This window comes from Sinocyclocheilus anshuiensis, unplaced genomic scaffold, assembly GCF_001515605.1.
Source record: "Sinocyclocheilus anshuiensis isolate Anshui unplaced genomic scaffold, SAMN03320099.WGS_v1.1 scaffold997, whole genome shotgun sequence".
In the NCBI taxonomy this organism is placed as follows: Eukaryota; Metazoa; Chordata; class Actinopteri; order Cypriniformes; family Cyprinidae; genus Sinocyclocheilus; species Sinocyclocheilus anshuiensis.
In genome coordinates this window covers 346,544-370,621 of record NW_015555715.1, presented here as the reverse complement: position 1 = coordinate 370,621, position 24,078 = coordinate 346,544, and the positions used below count along the sequence as shown (strand labels likewise).

Sequence of the window (24,078 nt, the reverse complement as noted above, 5' to 3'; positions counted from 1 at the left end):
GAATTTGAGACTTTAGTCTTTGCAACTTTACAGATCTTCTTTATGCACCAAGAGCTTGTAACACTCCAAAGAGAAAGGAAAAATTGAAATCGCATCATATGACCCCTTTAAGTTAACAGTACCAAACATCAGATCGATCCCACTATTCTGAATAAGAACCAGTTCTTGGTTCCCGACCCTACGAAAATCTTGTTCAGAAATACATGTTTTCATGACGGAAAACGGCAGCAAATATACTGTAAATTATGGGATTCACCTTTACATCCTTCACATGTGAGCGCATTGTAGTGATACCCTGATGCTTTATCTCCACAGACCACACACAGTTCTTCGCCTTTGCTCCTTCCAGGGTGGGCTGTGTGTCTGGACCTTTTACACACAGTTGGGACAACAGGGCAAGACTCATCCAGCTCATTATCAAAGCCACCCTCCAACGGTCCTTTCCTCATCTCAAACACGGTGGATGGAGAGTACCACTCCTCCCCACTGTACTGTGGGTAGCAATTCTGACTGGAGTAGTATGATGGTGATGACATGGAGGGCTCCACCGAGGTGTACTGCATGCTGGGATAGCTGGTGAAGGGCATGATCTCCTGGTCCTGTAGCAAAGGACTGTTCTGCTCTGCCAGAATATCTGAGGAGAAGATGGCAGGAGTGAGCGGAGCTTGTCAGTTTACATATGTCATGGAGATGCAAAGCTCAAGTTCACCTTACTGTTAGCCCAGCATGGTGTGCTAATAGGTTTTATGCCAACACAACAATTAGTGAAACTACAACACGCTAAGGTACTGTTACCTTGTAGACATCATCAGGGCCATTAAGATCTCCACTACCTCATAAGTGAGTATTAAAATCCATCTAGGAACATAATCAGCCTCTGTCCAACTAGTAGCAGTAGACTGTATGAAATCTACACAATACAGAAGTCGAACACACCCAGAAATAAAAAAAGAAATCATTAACCAAAGGCGCTCTGGATTTACACAATACTACTGTCTGAGGAAGTTTTAGTAGATTTGACTGTTTGACTGTAATTTGACTGTTGATTGGGAGGTAGGTTTAAAGGCATTCACTTACTGTTTTTGGCTCTATTATTAAACAAGGCCAGAAACATACTTTTACGCAAGTACACAAATGCATACTTAAGTGCTTAGTCATTGTATTGATCTATACTCCGGGGGGCACTAGAGTTAATTTCAAATATCCATGAAATTCATCTATTTTTCTAAATGCATCTTATAGATCTTTCTGTAAATGACTCATCAATGCGTGTTTCTTTTTTTATTTTGAGCTCGTTATTTTTCATCAAAATGTCGTAACTCGATCTTCCAGTGAAACGACCAACTTCTCTGTGGTGAAGTATGATTAAGAGCTTGTTTTTACGTAAGCCCCGCCCCTTTCTTAAAATTTTGATCTTTAGTTCAGTTTAGTCCAGTTGCTAACAGTGACAACTTTTTCAGAACTGTGAAAGACTCATTGAAATCTCATTGGCAATTTAATAACTTTAAAGTAAAACAGTTTGTACTATATCTACACTACGTCTACACTAAATTTCATCAACAACACATACTATAATATGCCGACTGCTTCAGTATCATGAGAAGGTACTGACCTGAAGCCTTCTCCTTAACCATGGCCATTTCGGTGCGACCCAGTAAGGGTACAGATGATCATTAGCCGTATTGATTCCTAACCATCCAGCTGTATCTTCAACGCCTCAGCCTGTGTCTATGTATCTCTTTTCACAAAGTATTACTGTTCCTGAAAACCTTCATACTTCATACATAAATGCTAGTGTGAACAAAGGTTGCTATAGTTGCTCATTAACCTGACAGTCACAATTCCCTGTCTCATTACAGGAAGGCTTGATCTAGTTTTATAAATGTCATCTAGGACAAAACATGCTGACACGTGGTTGTAAAATTAAAGGTGACAGTTTCACTTTTTTGATTCTGTTAATAAGAGAAATTTGTGTCAGTTTGTTTCATAGTTTCTGACTCAAAGTTTTATATCATCACCCACCATAGCAAAGATAGCATTAGCATAACATAAGAAAGAAATGAATGTGATTTCCAATATACTCACCAAAAAAGTGTGAGCTCTCTGATAGGGGGAACGCATCACTGGGTGGGATCTGTAAAGGTCCCACCACATTGACGTCATGGCCCACCCACTCATTCATTCAGAAGCCTGTGTGTTGAGTCTTACTGCACAAAGATTCCTCAGTCCAGAATGGAAGCGAATGATAGGGATAATCCTGTTTCTTCAAGACAATAACAAATGGAGGAAGTGGTGTCTTTTACTTACAAATGGAGGCAGTTTTTATTGCAAATTAAGGCGCAATATAGTTAAAAACGTCCCTTAAATTGTTACACTTTGATTTAGGTGCTGCTTCTCAGGAAAAAAAAAAACATGTTAACAAGTGAACTTTTATGCTACAGCAATATGTGACCCTGGACCACCTGAATAAATAAGCTTTCCATTGATGTATGGTTTGTTAGGATAGGACAATATTTGGCCGAGATACAACTATTTGAAAATCTGGAATCTGAGGGTGTAAAAAAATCAAAATACTGAGAAAATCGCCTTTAAAGTTGTCCAACTGAAGTTCGTAGCAATGCATATTACTAATCAAAAATTAAGTTTTGATATATTTACGGTAGGAAATTGACAAAATATCTTCATGGAACATGATCTCTACTTAATATCCTAATGATTTTTGGCATAAAAGAAACATTTATAATTTTGACCCACAATGTTTTTTTTGGCTATTGCTACAAATATATCCCAGCGACATAAGACTGGTTTTGTGGTCCAGGGTCACATATCATTCCGATTTAATTTAGATTTCCTTGAGATTAGGAGGACAAGGTCCTGAAGTCATATCAGAAATCTAGAACATAGTATTCTAACAAATTATTGTTTTTTTCAACTTGAAATGCTAAAGATGATTGCAGTCACCTTTGCTCCAGTTCCAGTCAGCACACTGGAAAGTCTGGCACAAGATTTCATGATGTCTGCTTTTTCCATGTTTTTCAAACACCTAACGTCTTCTTATTCGAACTATGTTTTGATATTATGCCACAATATTTCATCCAGTAATCTCAGATGTATTTTTTTTCTCTACAGGCCAGGTTAGACCAAGCAAGCTCTTTAGTTTTAGGTTTCTGAAACCTAACAGGTATGGAGGGAGCTTGTCTACATCATTTTGTGCCAAAATTAAGTCTAATATTAGATAACTTTTCAAAAGTTCAACTACACCGGAACTTTAAATAAGGTTTTAATTACTTCAACTTTTAGCACAATGAAACTGGGTTTTAATTACTTTACTTCACAGCACTAATACTTTAAGAAACCATATACTGAACACAATGAACTCGTCCAGAAAGTAAAACATAATGCATGTAGACATGCTTTGTAATGTGTGTTGTAATGTGTATTAAAATACTCATGCACATATCATATAAATTAAGTGAAGCCTCATTAATGGTGTGTGTATATATAATATGAATCATTTTCACATTCATTTCATGTTTAATTAATTTTCACATTATGCATTCATGAAAGATATGTACTTTAAATATCAGTATTAGCATGCGTATGTTTATTTGAAACTTTTTCTATCAACAGTGCTTTTTTTTATGACGTTACCACTTTATGTGTAAATAATACAGAAGGAAACACTGGTTCTTTTAAGAAAAGTCACAGCGCTGTGATTTAGGATATGTGAACAAGGCCCCAGTGTCGCGAACTACTATGAAACCAGGCCTCAGTTGTTAGTGATATTGATCGATACATCAGTCACAACAACCAGTTTCCCTTATAAGACTTTTTTTAATATAATTAATCCAGCACATTTCCCATGCTAGTACACACGGAGGGTCCCCAGAACATAGTGCCATTTCAAATCAATAAGTCTCCAGACCTACCCTGATCACCAACAGTAATAATAGATGATTTATTTTAGTAACAAATCAGAAATATAATTTTCTTACCTATTACTCTAACAGACGCTGTGCACTCTTGGGCCGTGCCTTGATATTTGAAGCCATCAGTATTAGGAAATTGACATCAAGCAGAGTCCTTGCAGCAACTAGACAGTTCTCTGAGTGGATGGGGTCATTGGGAAACGGGACAGTGGTTATTAATTAAATTATCTATCTGTTTCGCTTCATGAGAACTAGCAGTTCCCTCCCTCTCACATCAGCTCCAACCTTTGGCTGACAGGCCTACAAATGCAGCATTACCTCCTTAGTAGCAAGAGATATCAGTTCAGCACACCCTTCTTCCCAACGCATTCCCCACAGATGCACACACACATACGCTAATACTCATGTAAACATAATTATTACTCAATGATGCTAGTCTCTCGTGTAATTTAAAGCATTTGGACAGAAATACACCAGCTCTGTTGTAGCTCATCACTGAAAACTTTGATATCTGATACTTGTCTTTGAATTATGAGTTTGATCTTTGTTAGTTTAGTTCAAGAATTACGCATTGCCTTTTGCTTACATTACATATTGTGGAATATTAGTGTGCTTAATGTGGAGCTGAAGAGAACAGTAGCCTATTGCCCAATAACCAATTACTGCAGCTTGGCTCATGTTGTTATAAACGGGGATGATGACACATTCTGCAACACATGGCAGGCTGATATTAGTGGCAGTTTATAGAATTAATATTTAAATTATCTGTTGCATAGAGTGCTACTTAAAGACGCTCCCAAAATATACTATGAAATGCATTTAAAAGATATGATTGTGTCATTTGTGTTCCTAACTTTGAGATTGTAAGAGTATGCCAGTCATTTTAGATCAAGGGTTTTCCATTTTTATTCAATAAAGGATTTTTAGTAATACTTCATAATTGTTATATTAATATATTAATATTCATCAAATTTAATAACAAAACTGTTGCATAACTGTTGGAATAGAACTGGCAATCGTAAAATGTTTTGCACTTTTTGTACTATGTAATATATTTATTTTTATTTATTTTTCATTCACTGAAATAAAACTTAAATAAAACGAAATATAAATATTTAGATGAAAAACCTAAAGAAAATTATTTAATTATAGAAATGTTGCCTTGGTGACTAACTGAATTTTTTGTTATTACTATTTGGAAATAATAAAAAAGTGAACTAAAACATAAACTAAAACTGACGTAACAACCTAAATAGTATAGTAGTAAAAAATGACTAACAATTAAACTAAATTTAAACTGAAATATATCAAAATAAAAGCTAATATATTAGCTTCAATATATTAAAAAACTATAATAGTAACTGATACTAATAATAACAACTCTGGTACCTATCAAGGGAGAGCACACTCCTTAATTCATTAATTTTTTTTTCTACTTGAATGCAAATTATTAATAACGGACTTTAAAAATGTAATGAAACTGAACATTGCATGTTTTATTTCTTTGTTTACGGAACCCCTGCCATTTCTTTCTATAAAACACTTCAGTAGTCTAGTGTTGAAGAAATTAATTCAATACACTATAAAAATGTTTTTGCAAAGTTAAAGATTATTGGGGTACTGTTTACAAGTAAATACTATTTCAGATTTCTGCTTCAGATTTTCATGTTCAATTCAATGTTGCTTGCTGTTTCTTTGTAATTATTTGTGAAATTTTACTTGCAATTTCTGAGTGAAAATTGTTTCAAACTAAATCCTACACCATTTTTTTCCAGTGTACAAATGCATAGATGATATAATGTGTTCTCTATGCATGCCATGACATTTACATGAGTCCCACCCCACTTGTGAGATGTAGTTTGACCAAAACGTGATGAAGACCAGCGTCTCGCTATAATTGCAAATGTATCTAAAAACAAGCTCTTAATCATTTACTGGCTGTTGCTCCATCCACAAAGGGCCCTTCTGAGTCAACATACAGCACTCTGAAATAAACAAAACCTTTGCCACAGGCTGGCGGCTGTTTGTGGAGCAGTCATTCTGAGTGTGGAGGGTGGGGGAGGTACGGATGGCCTTGTGAGAAGGACACGTTCATGGCTCCATTAAAAAACTATTATCAAACACTTCAGCTATTTTGTGAGTCACACGGCACTACAGTATGGGCGTTTTTAACAGGACATCCATCATTTACATATGAAATCATAGTGATAGTGTCCAAGTGTCCACTGCTTAATCCTTCTCTTTGTGGTTTGATAAACCCAAGCCAAGGCAAACTAAAAGGTCTGAAATCTAAAACATTCTGAGTAATTACAGATGAAACATTGCGTTTCAGAGAAGCATAGAGAGTAGCTGTCACCTGAAGCCCCTTTTGTTTGACATCTCTCAAATAAAAAGTGCTTACTGTTTTAGAACCACACATCAAATCATAAAAGCAAGATTTAGAGATAAGACCATCAAACAGTAGTACAAACTGGTGGGAGGCTTCATATCAGCATGTTAAACCTGATCTGTCAAGGACTGTGGCACAAAAAATGCCATTACACACCATAACAAGGTCCACAACCTTGAACTTTCCCAAGATTTAGCTATACCTAAAAAGACCTGTTAACACGTAACAGAGTCAACCGAGCAAATCAAAATATGGTGCACTGAATTCAATCATACATTGCTGAAGAGTTTATGCTTGATTATGTTGGCACTGAAATTGTACATTTTATGATTTCAATAACATTAAATGTTTTTCTGTAATGTTCTTTTCTAAACTGGATAAAATAACATTTGCATTAAGAGGATCATTACATTTTTTTTTTTTTATAAAACATGGCAACCCAACAGGGTCATTTAGTGTAAGTAAAACTGGTAAAAACTATTTTATTCCTTAAAATAAAGAAATATAAATATTTAGATGAAAGACTAATACTAAACAAAAAATGGAAATGTTGCCTTGTGTGACAACTAAACGAAATAAGTTCAAGTTACTAATTGGAAATAAAAATAAAATAAATCAATTAAAAATAAAACTGAACTAAAACCTGCACTAAAAAATAAATTAAGCTTAAATAGTAATATTAAATAAATAAATAAATAAAACTACTAAAAATGTCAAAAGCACAAAACAAATGACTAAACATGTAACTAAAATAAAAACACAAATGGAAAAATATAACATTAAAAGCTAATTCGAAATATTAATAAAAAACTAGTAGATAACGTGAGGGATGTTTACTCACACATGACAGAAACCAGGAGAGTTCTGTCAGCTCCAATAAAAGACAAAGTAAGCCAATTTAAGCATTCCAGCATAAACATGCATCTATTCTCTCTGAGAAAGAACATGTCGTGAGTCAGAAGTCTCGGTTACGTCTGCTTGGATTTCATTTGTTCCACACTCAACTCATTAATAGTGTAAGCTGCTATTTAAACAGAAGAGCAGCCGCTGCTGTAATCTAATGTATGTGCCAAAGAAAATCAATTATGCATGTTATCTGAGCTATATTAAAACTCTACTATGTCAGCAATATTTTTATCATGTATAAATGTTTAAGTAAAATATAAAATAAAAGATTTTTTTTTATTCTCCTCCAAATAAACATTTAAAGAGACATCAGTTACAGTGATGCAATGGTAAAGTGCACATTTCAAACAATCATCTTGACATCCATGTAAGCAATGAAATGTCTTTTTCAACAGGTATTGTGCAAAAAAAAAGAAAAAAAATCAGGCTCATTGTGGATTTTTTTTAATGATATCCATATTCAATTTTAAGTACTGAAATTATTAATTTCTACATATTCAACCAAATATAAACTCCATCCAAGTTTTTCCACCTACACATATGTAAACGATAAACTTAACTATGAGATATCAATGGTGGACATACTGCATTTTCAAAGGCATTCCACTAAATACACATCCCTTTTCAGACCAATATTAACTTTCATGATAAAACAATATTTTCTGAGATGTGTTAAAGTCAGCAAAGAGGTTTGTGGAGGCTGCACAACTGCATGCAAGAAAAGCCATGGAGGCATAGAAAATGTTTCGGACTCTTCAACCTGTTTATGCACTATACGCCTGCTTTCTTTGCATAGCTGACAACAATCAAAACATAAAATCATAAAATAAACAACTGGTGCACATTCTGCTGTCAGCCTTATAGTAGTACGGTAGATAGAAAAAGACAAATTATGACTTAAAAAATTGAGTCCAATTTATTCTGGCATGGTCTGTTTTACTGTAAGGCTTTTCAATGCATTGTTCTATTTGTTTGTTCTTTGTTGCTAGACTCAATAACAGTGTCCTCAAAAGTATTTGGACACTTGTGCCAGTCTTAAAAGTGTATGAATGTCATTGCATAGGCACAAAATATCAAATCAAGTGGAATTTATTTTTTAGAAATGTTTAGGAATCTAGCAGAAGCACATTTTTGAATAGTTAGGAATATTTGCAGTTTTGGAAAAAGGTCTAGAAACATTTGTTAGCAGATGCCACATGGTTTGATATTTATTAATGCAGTGATATTCTGTCAATATGAGGCAGTCGTGGCCTAATGGTTAGAGAGTCGGACTTGCAACTCAAAGGTGGTGGGTTCGAGTCTCGGTACTGGCAGGGATTGTAGGTGGGGGGAGTGAATGACCAGTGCTCTCTTCCACCTTCAATACCACGACTGAGGTGAGACCCTTGAGCAATAACCCCCAACTGCTCCCTGGGTGCCGCAGCAAAAATGGTGCATTCTGCTCTGGGTGTGTGTGTGTGTGTGTGTGTGTGTTCACTACTCATTGCTGTGTGTGTGTGCACCCTTGCTGTGGATGGGTTAAATGCAGAGCACAAATTCAGAGTATTGGGCACCATGCTTGGTTACAGTCACGTCACATCACAATTTTAAGGACCTTTGGGACCACTGTAAAATTTTTATTGTTTTAGAAAGTCTCTTATTATCACCAAGGCTGCATTTATTTGATCAAAAATACAGTAAAAACAATTATTTTGCAAAAAAAACAAACAAAAAAAACTATTTAAAGTAAAGTAAGTTGTCTATTTTATATATATTTTTAAAAACGTAATTTATTCCTATGATGGCAAAGCTGAATTTGAACTCCATTACTCCACTTTTCAGTGTCACATAATCCTTCAGAAATCCTGCTAATATTCTGATGGTGAATAAGAAAAACATTCTTTAATAAATAGAAATTTTGTAATAAATAGAAAGTTTAAAAGAACAGCATTTAATAAAACAGAAATCTTTTGTAGCATTATAAATGTCATTACTGTCACTTTTGACCTATTTAATGCATCCTTGCTGAATAAAATCATTAACTTCTTTAGAAATATTGTACTGACTCTGAACTTTTAAACAGGCAGTGTAGACTTCAGTTGAAACTTCCTTCATTATGTCTGCCTACAGCTGTCAAATTAACTATTCACAGATCATTCTCGTGTGACTGTTCCAGCTTCTACAGCAGGGTAAAATCATAAAGGAAGCCATCCAAAATATTTCTTCACAACTCAAATATACTGTTGTGTCAAATGTCAGGTGGAATGTTGTAGTCCCAGGGTGGCTTACTTAAATAAATACTGCTACACCTCAGCGCTCAGACTTGGGTGTTTGATGACCAAAATGTCATTGATACTCATTCTGATATTCCCCATTTTCATAATGATTTGATCCATGATCTTCATCTGCTTGCATGGTCACCCCTCTCTTCTTCTTCCAGCCTTGCTTGCGGCCTGCAGAGCTTTCTGTGGTTCCATAGGTCTTCTGCTTGGAGGCCAGGGCACTGTCGCAGTTGGGCTCGGTCTCATCAGCCAGCTCATCTTCCCCGATGATGCCACATTTCTCGTCGCTGGTGTTCTCAGGATCAGCCCAGTCCTGCTTCTCACCAGAGGCAAAGATGGCATAGAAGATCACGCCAGTGTAATGCACCATGGAAGCAATCACAAAGACATGCTGCCACTCCAGTCGAGTCTGTTGAGGACATAGAAAAGTAATGAGGATATGCAATATATATTTGTGTAAATCAAAAACGCACATTTAATTTGCTTATTTTTCATTCGTGGGTTAATTTAAGTGTCTTGTCCCAAAGCAAAAAAGGTGAGGGTGAACTTGTTAAGCTTTATAGTTTATGAATCACCACTTCTGGGGTTTGAATCTACAACCTTCTGGTTACTTTCCTATTTTTTTTATAATAACTTCACTGAACTGTACATACATAATTGAACATAGGCAGCTGTTACTTTAAAGAGATAGTTCTACTTGATATTACCCATAAAAATATTTTAGCTGGTGTAACCTTTTTTTTTTTAACATTATTGAATGTACTAAAATCAGATCATTTTTGGTTATCTGTGAAAACATTTTTACAGTTTATCACTATAGATCAGTGGTTCTCAACTTTTTTTTTTACTCAAAGAACTCTCATTGTTCAAAACATTGTTCAAAGGCTCCATGATATAGACTATTTCCAGCATTTCTGTCATAAATTATGACAACGCTGCTTGTTTTTTAGCAGAAAGAAGGAGTATTGATATATTACATTAAATAACCACGAATAACTTTTGTAATTTTGGATTTTTCAAGATCTTCAATTAAAAACAACAGTTATTGAGTAGGGAAAAATACACATTATTTTGATTATATTATCTTTATATTATTATCTTTATATATTGTGTTTTATAATAAATACATTTTAATTGACATCTTTTAGCATTTTAGAGTTTGATTTCAATATATATATAATATATAATAATTATTTATTATAATATATAGTAATATATAATACATAATAATTTATTATTTTAAATACTCTTTAGTCATCTTGAGGCCCCCTTAGAAGTGTGCTGAGGCCCCCTAGTTGAGCACCACTGCTATAGATATTCATGTCATATATTTGAATATTCAGGAACATTTACACACTAAAACATTCCCCTTATAATATAAGGAAAATGACTTCATCATGAAAGAAGGAAGCTATCTGCATGGGATCTCTTAGATTAAAGAAAAAATCCTTGTGCATATAGTATTATGTTTTTCTATGCACAAGAATAAGGTGATGAAGTTAAATACCTTGTGTATGGTAAGTGCTCCAACAATGAGGGGGCAAACCATGCCAGACAGGGTACCTACTCCATTAGAGATGCCCATAAGAATACTGGCATAGCGAGGAGCTATGTCCAGATGGTTTACATTGAATCCTGTGTTGCAGAAATACAGAAATACATTTCACATATTTAGATCTTTTCCTGTGTCATTTTAAAAACTAATATTCCAGGTTGTATCATCATGTACTTTCCACTTTGTTCTTTTACTACAACTGAGCAACCCATATTATTGAAGCTGGTGAGGTGGCATAAGTACAAAGAAAATGGTTAAAATCAAACAAAGCCAAATGGCAGAGGAATATGTTGACTGACACTCTGATGACTGACAGCTGTCTCATGTGTCACCTGATATCGCAAATCCACTGAAGCCCACTGCCAGAATGAGGAATGTGATGGCCACTGCACGCGTGTGTGAGAACCCGACCACCAGCAGCAGCGTGGCCTCCATGCCAAAACCTGTGGACGACGAGAGAAGTTAAATCAGTCATCAGCCATCTCGTTCAAAAACAACTTTTAAAACTTTTACAAATTCTTCTCTAATGCAATGTTTTGTGTAAACTGTTCCGTTTTGTTTTTTTACTTGTTAGCCTAATGTGTGTGTTTTCGATACCTTCACCTATCCTAATTTAATACACATATGCCTAAGCTGATGGCTGAACTCTCAACCAATGGCATGAGCTTGGGACTTTGCATACCTCCACAGTTCATGATTTTGCGCACGGTTGTAGTAGAGAGGATTTTCCGACTCCTCAGAAAGTCAGCCAGCTGGCCTCCTATTGGCACAATGATCGTCATCACCATGTGAGGCACCGCTGACAAAATGCCCACCTGAAACAGCCCGACATCATGTAGTTAGCCTATTTCTAGATTGAATTGTACTGAAAAGGATTAGTAGTTAAACTCGAAATAACATCACAGCCCACCTTGCTGATGGGGAACCCAAAGACCTCTTCAAAGTAAGCTGGCTGACTAATGAGCAGGAGGTAAAAGGTCCAGCTACGGCAGAAGTTTGCCACAATAATGGCATAGACAGGCATAGATGTAAAGAATTCACGCCAAGGAGTTTTAAATTTCTACAAAGAGAAAAAATAAGTTTTCACAAAGTAGTTTAGGATATTACATGACCATCTTAACATTAAATTGAATATATATAAAGTTTTATAGTTTATTGTACCAAATGCATGAAAGAAGAATTTGGACTACCTCAGTAGCGCTCATTAAATTGGCTCCTTCCCCAATAGAGGTCTCAATGTATGCCCTTTCTTCCTCACTGATGGTGGGATGGATTGCTGGACTGTTATAAGCCAGCAGAAGCCAGAAAATATACCATATTATGCCAAACACACCTGTATATGAGTACAGAACCACACATCACTGATCATTTTAATGTCTTTGGTTGCATCTTTGAAATGTCACTTTACACATGAACACTTTACAGTGTCCAATAAATGCAGTATATTTACTGATAAATTTACCAAATTGTCATCTTTTTGCCATCTATTCACAGTATGTCTTGGTATCACCCTGTATTCATATATGCATACATATATACTATATATATATAAGTTCTTTATTGGCATCTATGGTACCATGGTAACATCCATCAAACCTTTCCAGTGGACAAAAAGTTCTTTAGATTATTAAAATGTTTCAAAGTTACTGTTCACTGAAAAGTTCTTTAGGGAAACCTAAATGGTAGTGATTCACTTGGATTTAATATAAATGTAAATTATTCTTATTGATTAAAGTCTGGCAAACATTTCATAAAGTGCAAATCAGTTAATAAACATCCTCACTCAGATTTACAGTCTCATTTTTGGTGTATAAATCATTCTTTACCAATACATTTCAAAGGCCTATCCTAAACTCACCATATATATAGAAGACAGAGGGCCAGCCTACATACTGCACTAATATTCCAGCCAGTGGCATGGCTATCACAGCTCCTGCATAAGATCCTGTCAACCAGAACACACACACACACACACACACACACACACACACACACAGGTGTAATTAAGAAAGTTAAATTAAGAGGGAGAGCATTAATCAAACTGCAATATTCCCTTCAGCAGTTCAATCATTTGAAGCCATTATGGGGGTTGCCTCATAGCTGCCAGTGAAAAACTGGCATGATTGGTTTGGTTCAGCTTTGAGAGAGCAGAATTAGTTTTGTTCATTTTAATGTAGTAACATACATTAACCTTCAGATTCTCATATATTTGGGGGACTTTTTAAGGAATGCTTTATCCAAAAATGAAGATTTTGTCATTTACTCAAGTTGTCAAGCTATTAAGACTTTTTAGCAGTAAATGCCAATGCCAGGATTCAAGCCCTTCATCAAACTTGCAGAGTAACAAAGTAATCTGCTCAGTTACATGTGCAACTACTTCAGACCCCAGCGCAACATGTGCCTCTGCCTGAAAGACAGGCTGGCAGCTGCAGGAAATGGGATTTTAATGAAAAGGTGTCTTAATGTATATTTTATTACTCGATGCACTTGTAAACCTTCCTGTTTGGCGTAGGCAAGGAGTGAGGTTTTGAACATAGAAGAGGGTGCTGCTTCATTTGTGTCAACAGAAGAAAGCCTCTTTCACATACAGAAGGTGAAGCTGTGTGCAGACTATCTTCATTTAGTGATCATGTCAAGAGCTGTTTGAAGCACAGGTTGTCATGGCACCTGTTTGTTGTGAAAGATGGCTGTTTTAATGCATTTGAGGGGTAATGAGAATTGGAATATAAACCCACAGACGGCTGGTCAACTGGACTGTGAGAATGATTTTGGAGAATCTATGTCTTGAGTGTTTACTTCTACTGCAGACACAGGTACAGACACATTTGTATATAGAAGCATTAAATGTAGTATTTAAAGGAAAAGCAGAGAGTGATGAACATTAAGACAGTAAAACAGAAAACATTTTGACATTTTTCAGTCACATTTTCTACAGGTTACATTGTTACGTCCGTTTTTATGAGTGAGTCACTGAATCATTAATTCAAATGATTAATTAAAAACACTGATTCATTCGATAAATAAACAAGTGAACCAGCTGAATTCAGAACTGCACACTACTCTTACTATTCCTGCTATAGAAATATATAGTAAAATGGTAAGAGCTAGTATGCGGTTGCGAATTCAGCAAGAGATTCTACGCGAATAACTCATTCACTCAAACGATTTGTTCAAACACTGATTCATTCATACTCATAGACATAAAGGTTGCTTCTGCTTCAGATTTTATTTGAAGCTATTTTTGCTGGTAATGATAAATATATTGGTAAAGTAAATATATTAAGTGGTTTTTTTTTTTTGTAATGTCTGTTACATTATGTCTCCTGACCCTTTCAATAAAATATTCTGTCACAAAACTACTCACCACAGAACGAGGTAGTAGCCAGACGGCTTCTTTCCAAAGGAGGAGCCCATTTGCTCCACATTCCATGGCAGGCTGGATATGTGACTCCCTGAGAACATCATGCACGGTTAGTATCTTAGTATCTATGCTTTCTTTCTTTCTTTTTAATCAAAATGGGTAATTCTATAATGACCAATTAATACTTAAAGGAATAGTTCACCCATATAATGACGTCATGAATAATGAATCATGACTTAAATTTCAGCCTGTCCTCACTCAAAAGCTCTTGTATGGCTTTAAACGACTTAGTATGCAGTATATAGTTCACAACTACTTTTATGGTGCTTTTAGTAATTTTTGGAGGTTGAATATCAGCATTCACTTGGAAATGAAGACAGTGTAAACATTCTATTCTCCTTTTGCGTTCCAGAAAAGAAGAAAGTCATGGGCTCATGCGTATGAGTAAATATTGACAGAATTGTCAACAGATTACTGCTTTAAATACACTGATCAATAGCATACCATTTAAAATATATATATAAAATATAAAGTTATGTCACAAAAAGTAAATATTTTATGACGTGTTTGAAGATAAGGTTACTGGTGGCCACTCACCTCCACCAGTCCTTGTAAGATTCGCACAAACATGACACAGCCATAGTGGACCCTGGCAGCTGATGGAATAAACATGTTTAGCACTGACGTCAAGAAAATGGCTGCTCCGAAAACCCTGAGAAACAGTTAAGAGACATTCGGTAATGTTAGTTAATTCTGGTATCATGGATTCAATTAAAGTGAAGCAATATAAAAACAACGTGGCCTTAAATAACTTAGATTTACATAATTAAGGTTTTGTGGAAAAGCATGCAGTCAGGATAGCTAATTCCATAATGTTATTTTAATAACTGAATTGAATAACTCTTAACATCAGTCCTGGAATTCTGACATTAGTCATAAAATATTTATGTTTCTCCGTCATATAAAGTGATGAGTTAGACAATTTTTTGTAAGTTGAAAAAGACTGTAAAAAGAACTAAAAAAACATGATTTAACAGAGCCTTTAATATCACAAGACAAAATCAAAATGCATTAGAATTGCACTGAATAGTTTGAAGCACAAGTGCAACATCTTTTTCAATGAATATTAGATGTTAAAAAGATAAATAGACTAATATTCATAAAATAGAACTATATAGACAATAACAAAAATGTCAAAACACACAACAGAATTACTAAAACTTTAACAAAAATGACAATGAAAACAAAAAATACAAAAACTAATAATGAAATATGAATAAAAGTTAAAATAGTATCTCGATTATACTAAGATAACACTGTTCTAATGGTACAGCTTTTATTTAGCATTTACAGTGGCATGAGTTCAAATCCTGATCTGTCATATATGCATATGCAAATTTGATTGGATATTCAACTTGTTGTCCTTTATCTCCGTTTAATCCATCAATCTGCTTCCTTTTTTCCCCCAAAACAGTGTGTAAGTGACACTTGTAATATTCCAGTGGCTGGTGTTTCAGCGAGAGATCTGCTGCTGGATCTTTCATTATTAATTCTGTCAGCCACGTGTCCTCTTTTCCTGTGAGGCTTTTATTACAAGACTGCTATCGCCCCTCTAATCAACACGAGGCACAAATTTAACCCTCGCAGCCCTGACCACTGCACTCGTCTGGTCCCTTGGGTCTTCAAACACCTTTCAACAGTGAATGTGATATGAGAGCTATATTATGGAACATACATCTGCCTTCCAAACGTGGCATGGAGGCCCGTGCGTCAAGATGAGGCTCACCTGTTAGCTGCTAGCTTATTGGAGATGAAACCTCCAGGGATTTGAGTGACAATGTAGCCCCAGAAAAAAGAGCCGTGTATCAATCCCACTGTCTCTGGATCCCAATTAAACTGAGCTGGCTAAAGGAGACAACAATTAGAGGAGACCACGTTAGCTTTATATAATTTATAAAAGAAAAAAGAATACAAATACATTTTTGTAGACACATTTCTGTGCATAATATAAATGAATTATCACAAGACATACATAGTTAAATGACCTTGTGAATATATGTGTGTGTGAGTCGTGTTTTTCTCCTAATATCTCTTATGACAGGAAATTACAGGAAATTTTGGCCAACTACCAAAAAAGTCACTGATGAGAATTCAAGTCAGAAGAAAAGAAGATACTCGGCTCTTTGAACTTGAAAGCTGAAGAAGTCAAACGGACTATCTAGACCAGGGATTTATTTTTACTTTTTCATGCCAAGGACACCTGAAAATGATTTGCTAGGGACCCACTCTGTAAAAAAAATATTAAAGCTGTATAATTTCATGTATAAAGACCCATTTACTGTGTGGGGAAAATATTAAGCGTGATCAAATTAAGCAAAAACATTTTTTTATTTTTTTATATTTTCTAAGTTGACAGTTTGTTTACTTCATCTATCTGTCTGTCTATCTGTCTATCTATCTATCTATCTGGTTTATGGTTAAATAGACTATATATAAAATAAAAATAGACTATAAAATAGATAGACTATACATAAGTTTTTCCACAAAACTATATGCGTATTTTTGTTATATATTACTGAGTTGTCAATAGAAAAATGTAATAAAATAATAATTTAAATAATTTTATAAATAGAATAATTTCTAAATCTATTGTATGGTGTATGTTGTAAAATAAAATATAATGTATACATTTGCATATATACAGTCTTAAAGGGATAGTTCACCCAAAAATGAAAATTTTGTCATCATTTGCTCACCCTCATGACTACCATTAACTTCCATTCTTTGTATTTTTTTTTTCATACTATGGAAGTCAATGGCTACCAGCAACAGTTTGGTTACCAACATTCTTCAAAATATCTTTTGTGTGTGTGTGTGTTCAACAGAAGAAAGAAATTCACACAGGTTTGGGACAACATGAGGGTGAGTAAATGATGCCAACATTTTCACTTTTGGGTAGACTATCCCTTTACCTTTCGTATTTTGAAAACCCCTTGTTCTAACTTAAAATGAGATGTGTATGAGAATGGTAATTTGGTATTTGCAGTTTATATGTTCCTAGTTTCACCTGCATGACGGCAGTCCCATTGATGTAGACAGTGTTGTTGTTAACCATTTCTACAATGGCTACCCCGAGGTTGCAGCGGATGCCAAATGAGATGCAAAAGCCAAGTCCGCTGAGGACGGCAATGATGTAACGTTTGGGGAGGCCAAAGCAGCCACAATCGAAAATAGGTGGACTGCGATTAGGGGCCGCCACTGGACGACCATCTTCTGTCAGCTCAATGTTGTCCTCTTCAGCCACATTAGAGCCATCGATCTTCCTACCATAGGATAAGAAATGCTTTAGAAATGGCTTGTGGTGGACAAAAAGAAAAAAAATGAATTATATAACTCCATAACTGATGTATAAACCACAACTGGACCTCTTTTTGGATTGCAAATGTAGCTTTAGCTGATCTAGATTCAACTCAGTGCCATTTGAAAGTGATATACCCATATTTATGAGTGATGTACTGGGTGGACTCAGTTGGAAGGGGCCAGAAAGGGTTGCCAGAGTGTGGCGTTGAAAAGGTCACATTGCGTTTGGTGCTTCCTCCATCTCACTCGCACGCACCTGTTCCATTACTGAACCTGCATCTTTCCTCTCATCCTCCACCTCACAGGAATTACTTTCATCTGTCTATTTTGAAATGCGCACCTGAGTTCTTCCACATACAGAGGAAGGAGCTCAGTAAAAGCTGGATACTGGATGATTGTGAATGGAGGATCAAGAGGCATCATTTCAAGAGCCTGTTCCTGATCTCTGTGAAGCATTATTATTGCACATTTGAGGTGAAGTCCTGGTCTGGTACACTCTTGAAATCACACACATTTTTTTTTTCTATTGTGAACAATACATACACTTATTCAGATCAGAAAAACATTGTTTCCATACGTTGTTTCGTCTTTCCATATCTTTGGTTTTAAATGGATTCAAAGATCTCGAGATATATCTTGTCATTTTGATTTTAGTAACAGCATTAATAGAGACTGTATAGATTTTTTAAATTTCCATAAGATAAAAAAAAAAGTTAGTCAAATATAACCAATGACGTAGAGGTGGCGAGAACCGGCCAGAAAAAAATATGTTATCAACTATAACATCATAAAGCCATGTGCAAGGATTACCATCAACCATTACAGCTTTTACATTATAATGATCCAGCCAAGGCAATATATTAGTCACTTTTTACCACAAGAAAAGTAAAAATATATAAAAATGAAAGGTATTAGATGCCATTCTATCTGAGCATAGCATTGCATTCTCTCAAATAAAGCATGTGGTAACAGCCACTACACTTACTGTGTTTTCTATCATGAACACTTTCAATATATTTTCAAAAGCAGGTACTCTATTAGATATTGTTGTCATTGCTATTATATGAATATAAAATATATTTTTAATAATATTTGTTGCTTTTGGAAACGGCATTGCTCTTGAGCAAATATTATAATACTCTACTTTGTCTTAATTACATTATGGTGCATTTTATATCGGCCTTTCTTCACAAATCTAAATGAAATCATGTGCCATTTAAACACTCTGAAAAATTAAGCAATTTTTGAAGTAGGAATGAAAATAAATATTGCATGACTTGTTGTTAAATTATTTAGTGTGCACCCATATATTAATTTTCCCCCTCTATATTGTGTGTAGTAGTATTACAGAGACACAGGAAATTATTTACATGATCTCACATATAAAGCTGTCTAATGTGCAATAAATATGTGACATGTATTTGGCTCTAATGTAAAATCTTCAGGTTTTTACTCTCTTCAGATGTACTAGATATTAAATATATATGGAAACACCTAGAAAACTGGATTACATTTTTAAATTACTGGCCAAGATACAAAGTGAAAATATTAGGTTTGTGCCTGATAATGTAGTGATATTTCTAGATGCCCTTACAAGCATCTATCCTGTGGCAACATTTTGATATGTATATTTATATAAGAATGCATGTAAGAATTTAAGATTTATTTCTTACTTTCTTTGAGAAACAATTTGCATTGTATAGAAATACTCTGAAAACAGTTTTTCAAACATTAAAACATAATATAATTTTTTATACAATTATACCAACATCCCTCATCACAAATCTTTGAAAACATAATATAACTCTGCATAGTTCTATATTTTATATGGAATACTATTTCTCCCAAAAATCAGCTGCTCAATATATTTTAAGTTGATTTCTCAATCCTCAATACCTTCCCATAATTGAATTTTATTTAATACCAAAAGCATGATGCAGTACATATATGCAAGCAATCTCCTCACATCTTCCTCTCAGTGCTTAGACTCCAATCCAACTGCCTTCACACTTACTTCTGCAGGTTCCCCAGAGAGTCGCCCACATTGTTCTTCAACTCCTCCTTCCCTGGTTTGAGCTTCTCCTTTAGACCCGCAAACCCCCCCAGTGGCATTTCTCCTTCCCTTGTTCTTCTGTCCCTCAAACACTTGTCTTCTCACTCTTCTGCTCTTGCAGAAAAAAAAAGAGCAGGATATCCACTAGGCGCTGGTGTGCATCCTCTGAGATGGTCTAGGTGTGCTGGAGGGGAGGAGGAGAGATGCTGAGCCAGAGACGGAACAGAGAGAAAGAAGAGGAGGGACTTTGGTTTGGACGGTCTGGGTACAATACTTCATGCGGTTTGGGCTGAGAACATCCAGAAACAAGGCACAAGGAGAAAATGGGGTGAATCCGGATGTCTTCGGTTCAGTGTATCGGCATTGCGAAAGTTATGCTGGCATACATCAATAATGGAAACTCCGGCGTTCTCCTCTGCTCCCTCACAGACAGTGACAGAAGGTGCCAAACACCTGCCTCTTCTCCAACCCGTCTTGCCCATACGAAAGCAGGGCAAAAAGAGTGACTAGCAGAGCTCATTAAATATTGACAGCGAAGTCAAGGATCGCAGGCTCGAGGTTGTATGATATGAGCAGGTGTAACAAGACACTGCATCGTCCAGTCCCAGTCTAACCCTTATCCCGAGAAACAGTTCCTGGGGTTCATAGATCAAACGTATTAACGTCAACAACCAGAAACTGACATAAAGGTTCAAACTGTGAGGGCCGTTGCACTGTAGCAGATGCACAAAAGTCACACTTGCAATTTAATTCTATTGCTTTTGTAAGTGAAGGGCTGCACCTTTTTCCCGTGAAAACCTCTTTTACGCAATAATCATCAAAAATGCAGTGTGCTTTAAAAATTCAGATATTGAGGTCTAAAAAATTCATTGGTAGTCTGCACAGCTCTCAGGCTGTGTTTCACTGATGCCTGATGTAGAAGCCTCAATAGTATGTTTGAATAAAATCCTCACTAAAGGTCTGCCATTCAGTGCAAAGATCCTGAATAACTGAGAGAAACAAGGACTTAGTATTTTTTCCACAATCAAAATGAACATATGCATTTGGCATAAAATGGTCTTTAAAATGACAATAATATCGCTTATCGCAATTATTTCTGGGGCAATATATCGCACAAAAAGTTGTTATCGTGACAGGCCTAGCGTTCATACAAATTAAGATTCTTTACCTACAAAATGTGAAGCAAAATAATAATAATAATACTAATAATAATAAAAAATAACTGCACATAAAAATCTTCAATGTTGAAGTGTTGGTCTCTGCTGGAATGAAGAACTCTTCACTGTGGGGTTGGTTTAACACCTGCAATTTTAATGTAGGGTAGAGTGGGGGAAAACACCCCCCCTACTGTTAATCCCAACATAACCACTAGATAAAGTCAGGATAAAAATGTTGTTGTAACAAGAGTGATGTAGAAGTATTCACCATGAAGCTTACACTGGTGATGTACCTGAGAGAAAACGGATTTCACAGTAAATGATCTCATTTTCAGCAGTAGAAAAAGGTGTTATAAAGCTTGTTGTTTTGTGGAATATCAGTTATATATGATATGAGAATAGTGAGGCCTGTATAGGGAGTACATGTTGGTACGTCTATGGTAGAAAAATATAATTATATTTTCAGAATGACATTTTTTTTCAAAGCCGTCTGTGGGGAGGCATGGCTTAATTTCTCTGTCCTGAACATCCTTTGTTTTTCCATCAAATGTATTCTAACTAGTTGGATTAATATTTGAAAATGAATATCAAATATTTGGACTTTATATTTAAAAATTACCTGAATTTAGCATCAGGTAGCTAGTTAGCTTGCCAGATAGCATCAGCTAAGAATATTTTTCAAATAGGCTATTATAATTTTGAAATTCATAATTATTGATTATATTCTTTTTAATTTTAATCTAAACCTGCCTGTACTCTGATTTTGCTGTAAATGTATAAATCAAATTGCTTTGTCAGACTGGGGGCATTTTACCCCTCCTTACGCCCCCTTGGTACAAATTTAATTTTTGTTAAAACATCTAATAGCATGAAACCTTTGGACATATTTCATACTTGGTTTATAATTTATGTAATTGTCACTAAAACCATGATAACTATTCTGGACACATTTAACTTTTGTTTCACAGAAAAAAATTACACAGTCCTTAAGAGGGGCGTTTCCCCTCCACTCTACCCTACAGTACAGACTTATAGTGAAAAATAACTGTCCACTTATACTGCACATACTTGTTTTCAAGAAACCATTCGTTCAAATTCGGTGATTTTTTTTTCTTTAACACATACTGACCTGAACACACTGTCCTGAAGATCTTAACAGGTTTTGTTATTTAGAACAAAACTGCACATCTGCTTTCATTCTTAAATATGTATCTATTAATGATAAAAGGTTGTCTATTACATATGCCAACGTTTCCTATTTTTCAAGAATTTAAGCCTTGTAATTAATGTTTTTTTTTTTAATCCAATACACAACGTGTTTCGCGTTTGCTGATTCTTTCATTAGCAAAGATGTTTTCAAGTCATTTTTTGAATCTGTTGATTTATGTATTTACGAAAAGGTGCCACACTAACCCATAAACTTTTACTAAAGTTATATATTATATTTGAATAGTATAGTGTATCTTAAAAGCATACTCTGGTCCAAGGCACTTATGTTTTTAACGAATAGAGTGACATCTAGTGGATCACAGGAGCCAATGTGCAGCTGCCAAAACAATTTTTGCTCATTTGATGTTTTTTTTTTTTTTAATAACTGCTTAGTTGTAGAACTATGCCCTTGATCTTTTATAAAGAAACAGAAACGATAGGCTATCTCTTTTAAATATGCATTTGCACCACATCAAATCTTTGCTGCCCAGCTTGTCTTCCTCTGTGCTAATGCATCATCCAGGTCAAATTAATGGACTTTTTGAAGCAGTGGTCACAAAGTATTCATCTGCATTATTGAATATGACCCTTGTTTTCTGTTTGCGATATCTTTCTCGTGAGTTTGCATTTCCTGTGTCTCAGTTTCCACAATTTATGCTTATGGTTGTATGATTCTCTATGATTCTATGAAGGCCTTGAGGGGCGCGATCTCGCTCTTGCTCTGGTCGATGCGTGCGGGGGCGCGTTCTTCCGGGAGAAATGCCCATATAAGGAGTTCCACCCTCGTTTACGTCACTAAGTGCCACGGTCGAAAAAAAAACTGTACGAACCCGGTTCATTTGGAATAATGCAAATATAACGACTGCCAATAAATCTTTATTTTTAAGGAATTGGTTTAACAGGGATATTAATCATCTTATGAATATGTTTGATAATTATGGGAATCTTTTAACTTATGAACATGATAATAAAGTGATGATTTATTCACACTTTCCAAAGTAATCACACTTTATGGTGTTATGGTCAAATATTCTTATAATTACTTAAAGCGTCTGCTAAATGTAAATGTAAAATTACACAATAACTACACTATTGTTCTACAGTTTGGGACGGTAAGATTTTTTTTAATGCTTTGGAAAAAGGTCTTATGCTCAACAAGGCTGCTTTTATTTCATAAAAATACAGAAAAACAGTAATGAAATATTATTACAATTTAAAGTAATTATTTTCAATTTTGGGACATTTTAAATGTAATTCATTCCTGTGATGGTCATGGCAGGCTGTTTAAAGCAGCCAATACTCCAGTCTTCAGTGTCACAAGATTCCGCAGAAATCTTTTTAACATGCTAAATTGGTACTCAAAAACATTTCCTATTATTAATAATGTAGAAAGCAGCTATGTAATGTAGATAAATACAAGAATTATTAAAAAAAAAAAAAAAACACCTTACTGACCCCAAACTTTCAAACAGTAGTGTTTAATAATAACAATAGTTCCTATTACTTGTTTCGCTTCTGTTTCAGTTTTTATAACCATTTCTTACTATGTGTAAGTAAGTTGTTGTTTTTTAGCATGTGTGTTTGCCAATGTTATTTTTTAGGATTACTGATAAACTACTGTCATCTGATTTGTATTATTTGTATTTGTTATTTATTTTAATTTTAGTTAAATTATGTCTGAATTTATGATGTCTGTATAGGTCTTTTTAAGTTTTTAGTTTTATTTAATTTTAGTTATTTTAATACTTCAACAAACTAAATGGAAATGAAATAATATATATATATATTAAATTTATAAATGTGTATGTATATATATGTGTGTGTGGTTGTACATACACATATGTATTTTTTTTTTTTGGTGTTTGGCTTAGTGTTATGTTAGAATCATTATTATACTC

At 35.0% G+C, this 24,078-nt stretch overlaps 2 protein-coding genes across 3 annotated transcripts in view; both read right to left on the bottom strand.

Moving 5' to 3' along the window:
• Positions 1-4,149, bottom strand: part of LOC107672305 (bile acid receptor-like) — a 13,804-nt gene extending 9,655 nt beyond the window's left edge. Inside the window, exons 1-3 of one of the 2 annotated variants that reach the window (XM_016465445.1) lie at positions 3,996-4,149; positions 2,086-2,263; positions 257-634 (exon numbers count right to left, since the gene is read on the bottom strand). In XM_016465445.1, coding sequence (XP_016320931.1) covers positions 257-634; positions 2,086-2,182 — 475 coding nt within the window. In that variant the 5' untranslated portion in view covers positions 2,183-2,263; positions 3,996-4,149. Of the gene's footprint in view, positions 1-256; positions 635-1,612; positions 2,055-2,085; positions 2,264-3,995 lie in introns of those variants that run through there. The other variant, XM_016465446.1, reaches the window with a different exon arrangement.
• A 5,341-nt stretch (positions 4,150-9,490) lies between these two features.
• slc17a8 (solute carrier family 17 member 8) lies at positions 9,491-19,873 on the bottom strand. The gene is made up of 12 exons (XM_016465302.1): positions 19,776-19,873; positions 17,469-17,724; positions 16,188-16,306; positions 14,999-15,113; positions 14,405-14,492; positions 12,899-12,985; positions 12,231-12,373; positions 11,951-12,100; positions 11,723-11,855; positions 11,373-11,483; positions 10,993-11,120; positions 9,491-9,894 (listed from the first exon to the last, which is right to left on the bottom strand). Exons 1-12 carry the CDS (start codon positions 19,871-19,873, stop codon positions 9,550-9,552), a joined length of 1,773 nt encoding a protein of 590 aa, XP_016320788.1. The 3' UTR covers positions 9,491-9,549.
• Positions 19,874-24,078: the final 4,205 nt, after the last annotated feature.

Excerpts from the sequence above, each read along its gene's own strand:
- slc17a8 (XM_016465302.1), bottom strand. The coding sequence starts at position 19,873 with ATGCCACTGGGGGGGTTTGCGGGTCTAAAGGAGAAGCTCAAACCAGGG. Across the intron at positions 15,114-16,187 it reads AATAAGCTAGCAGCTAACAG|GGTTTTCGGAGCAGCCATTT; the intron begins GTGAGCCTCATC and ends ACTGTTTCTCAG. Across the intron at positions 14,493-14,998 it reads TCTTACAAGGACTGGTGGAG|GGAGTCACATATCCAGCCTG; the intron begins GTGAGTGGCCAC and ends TGATGTTCTCAG.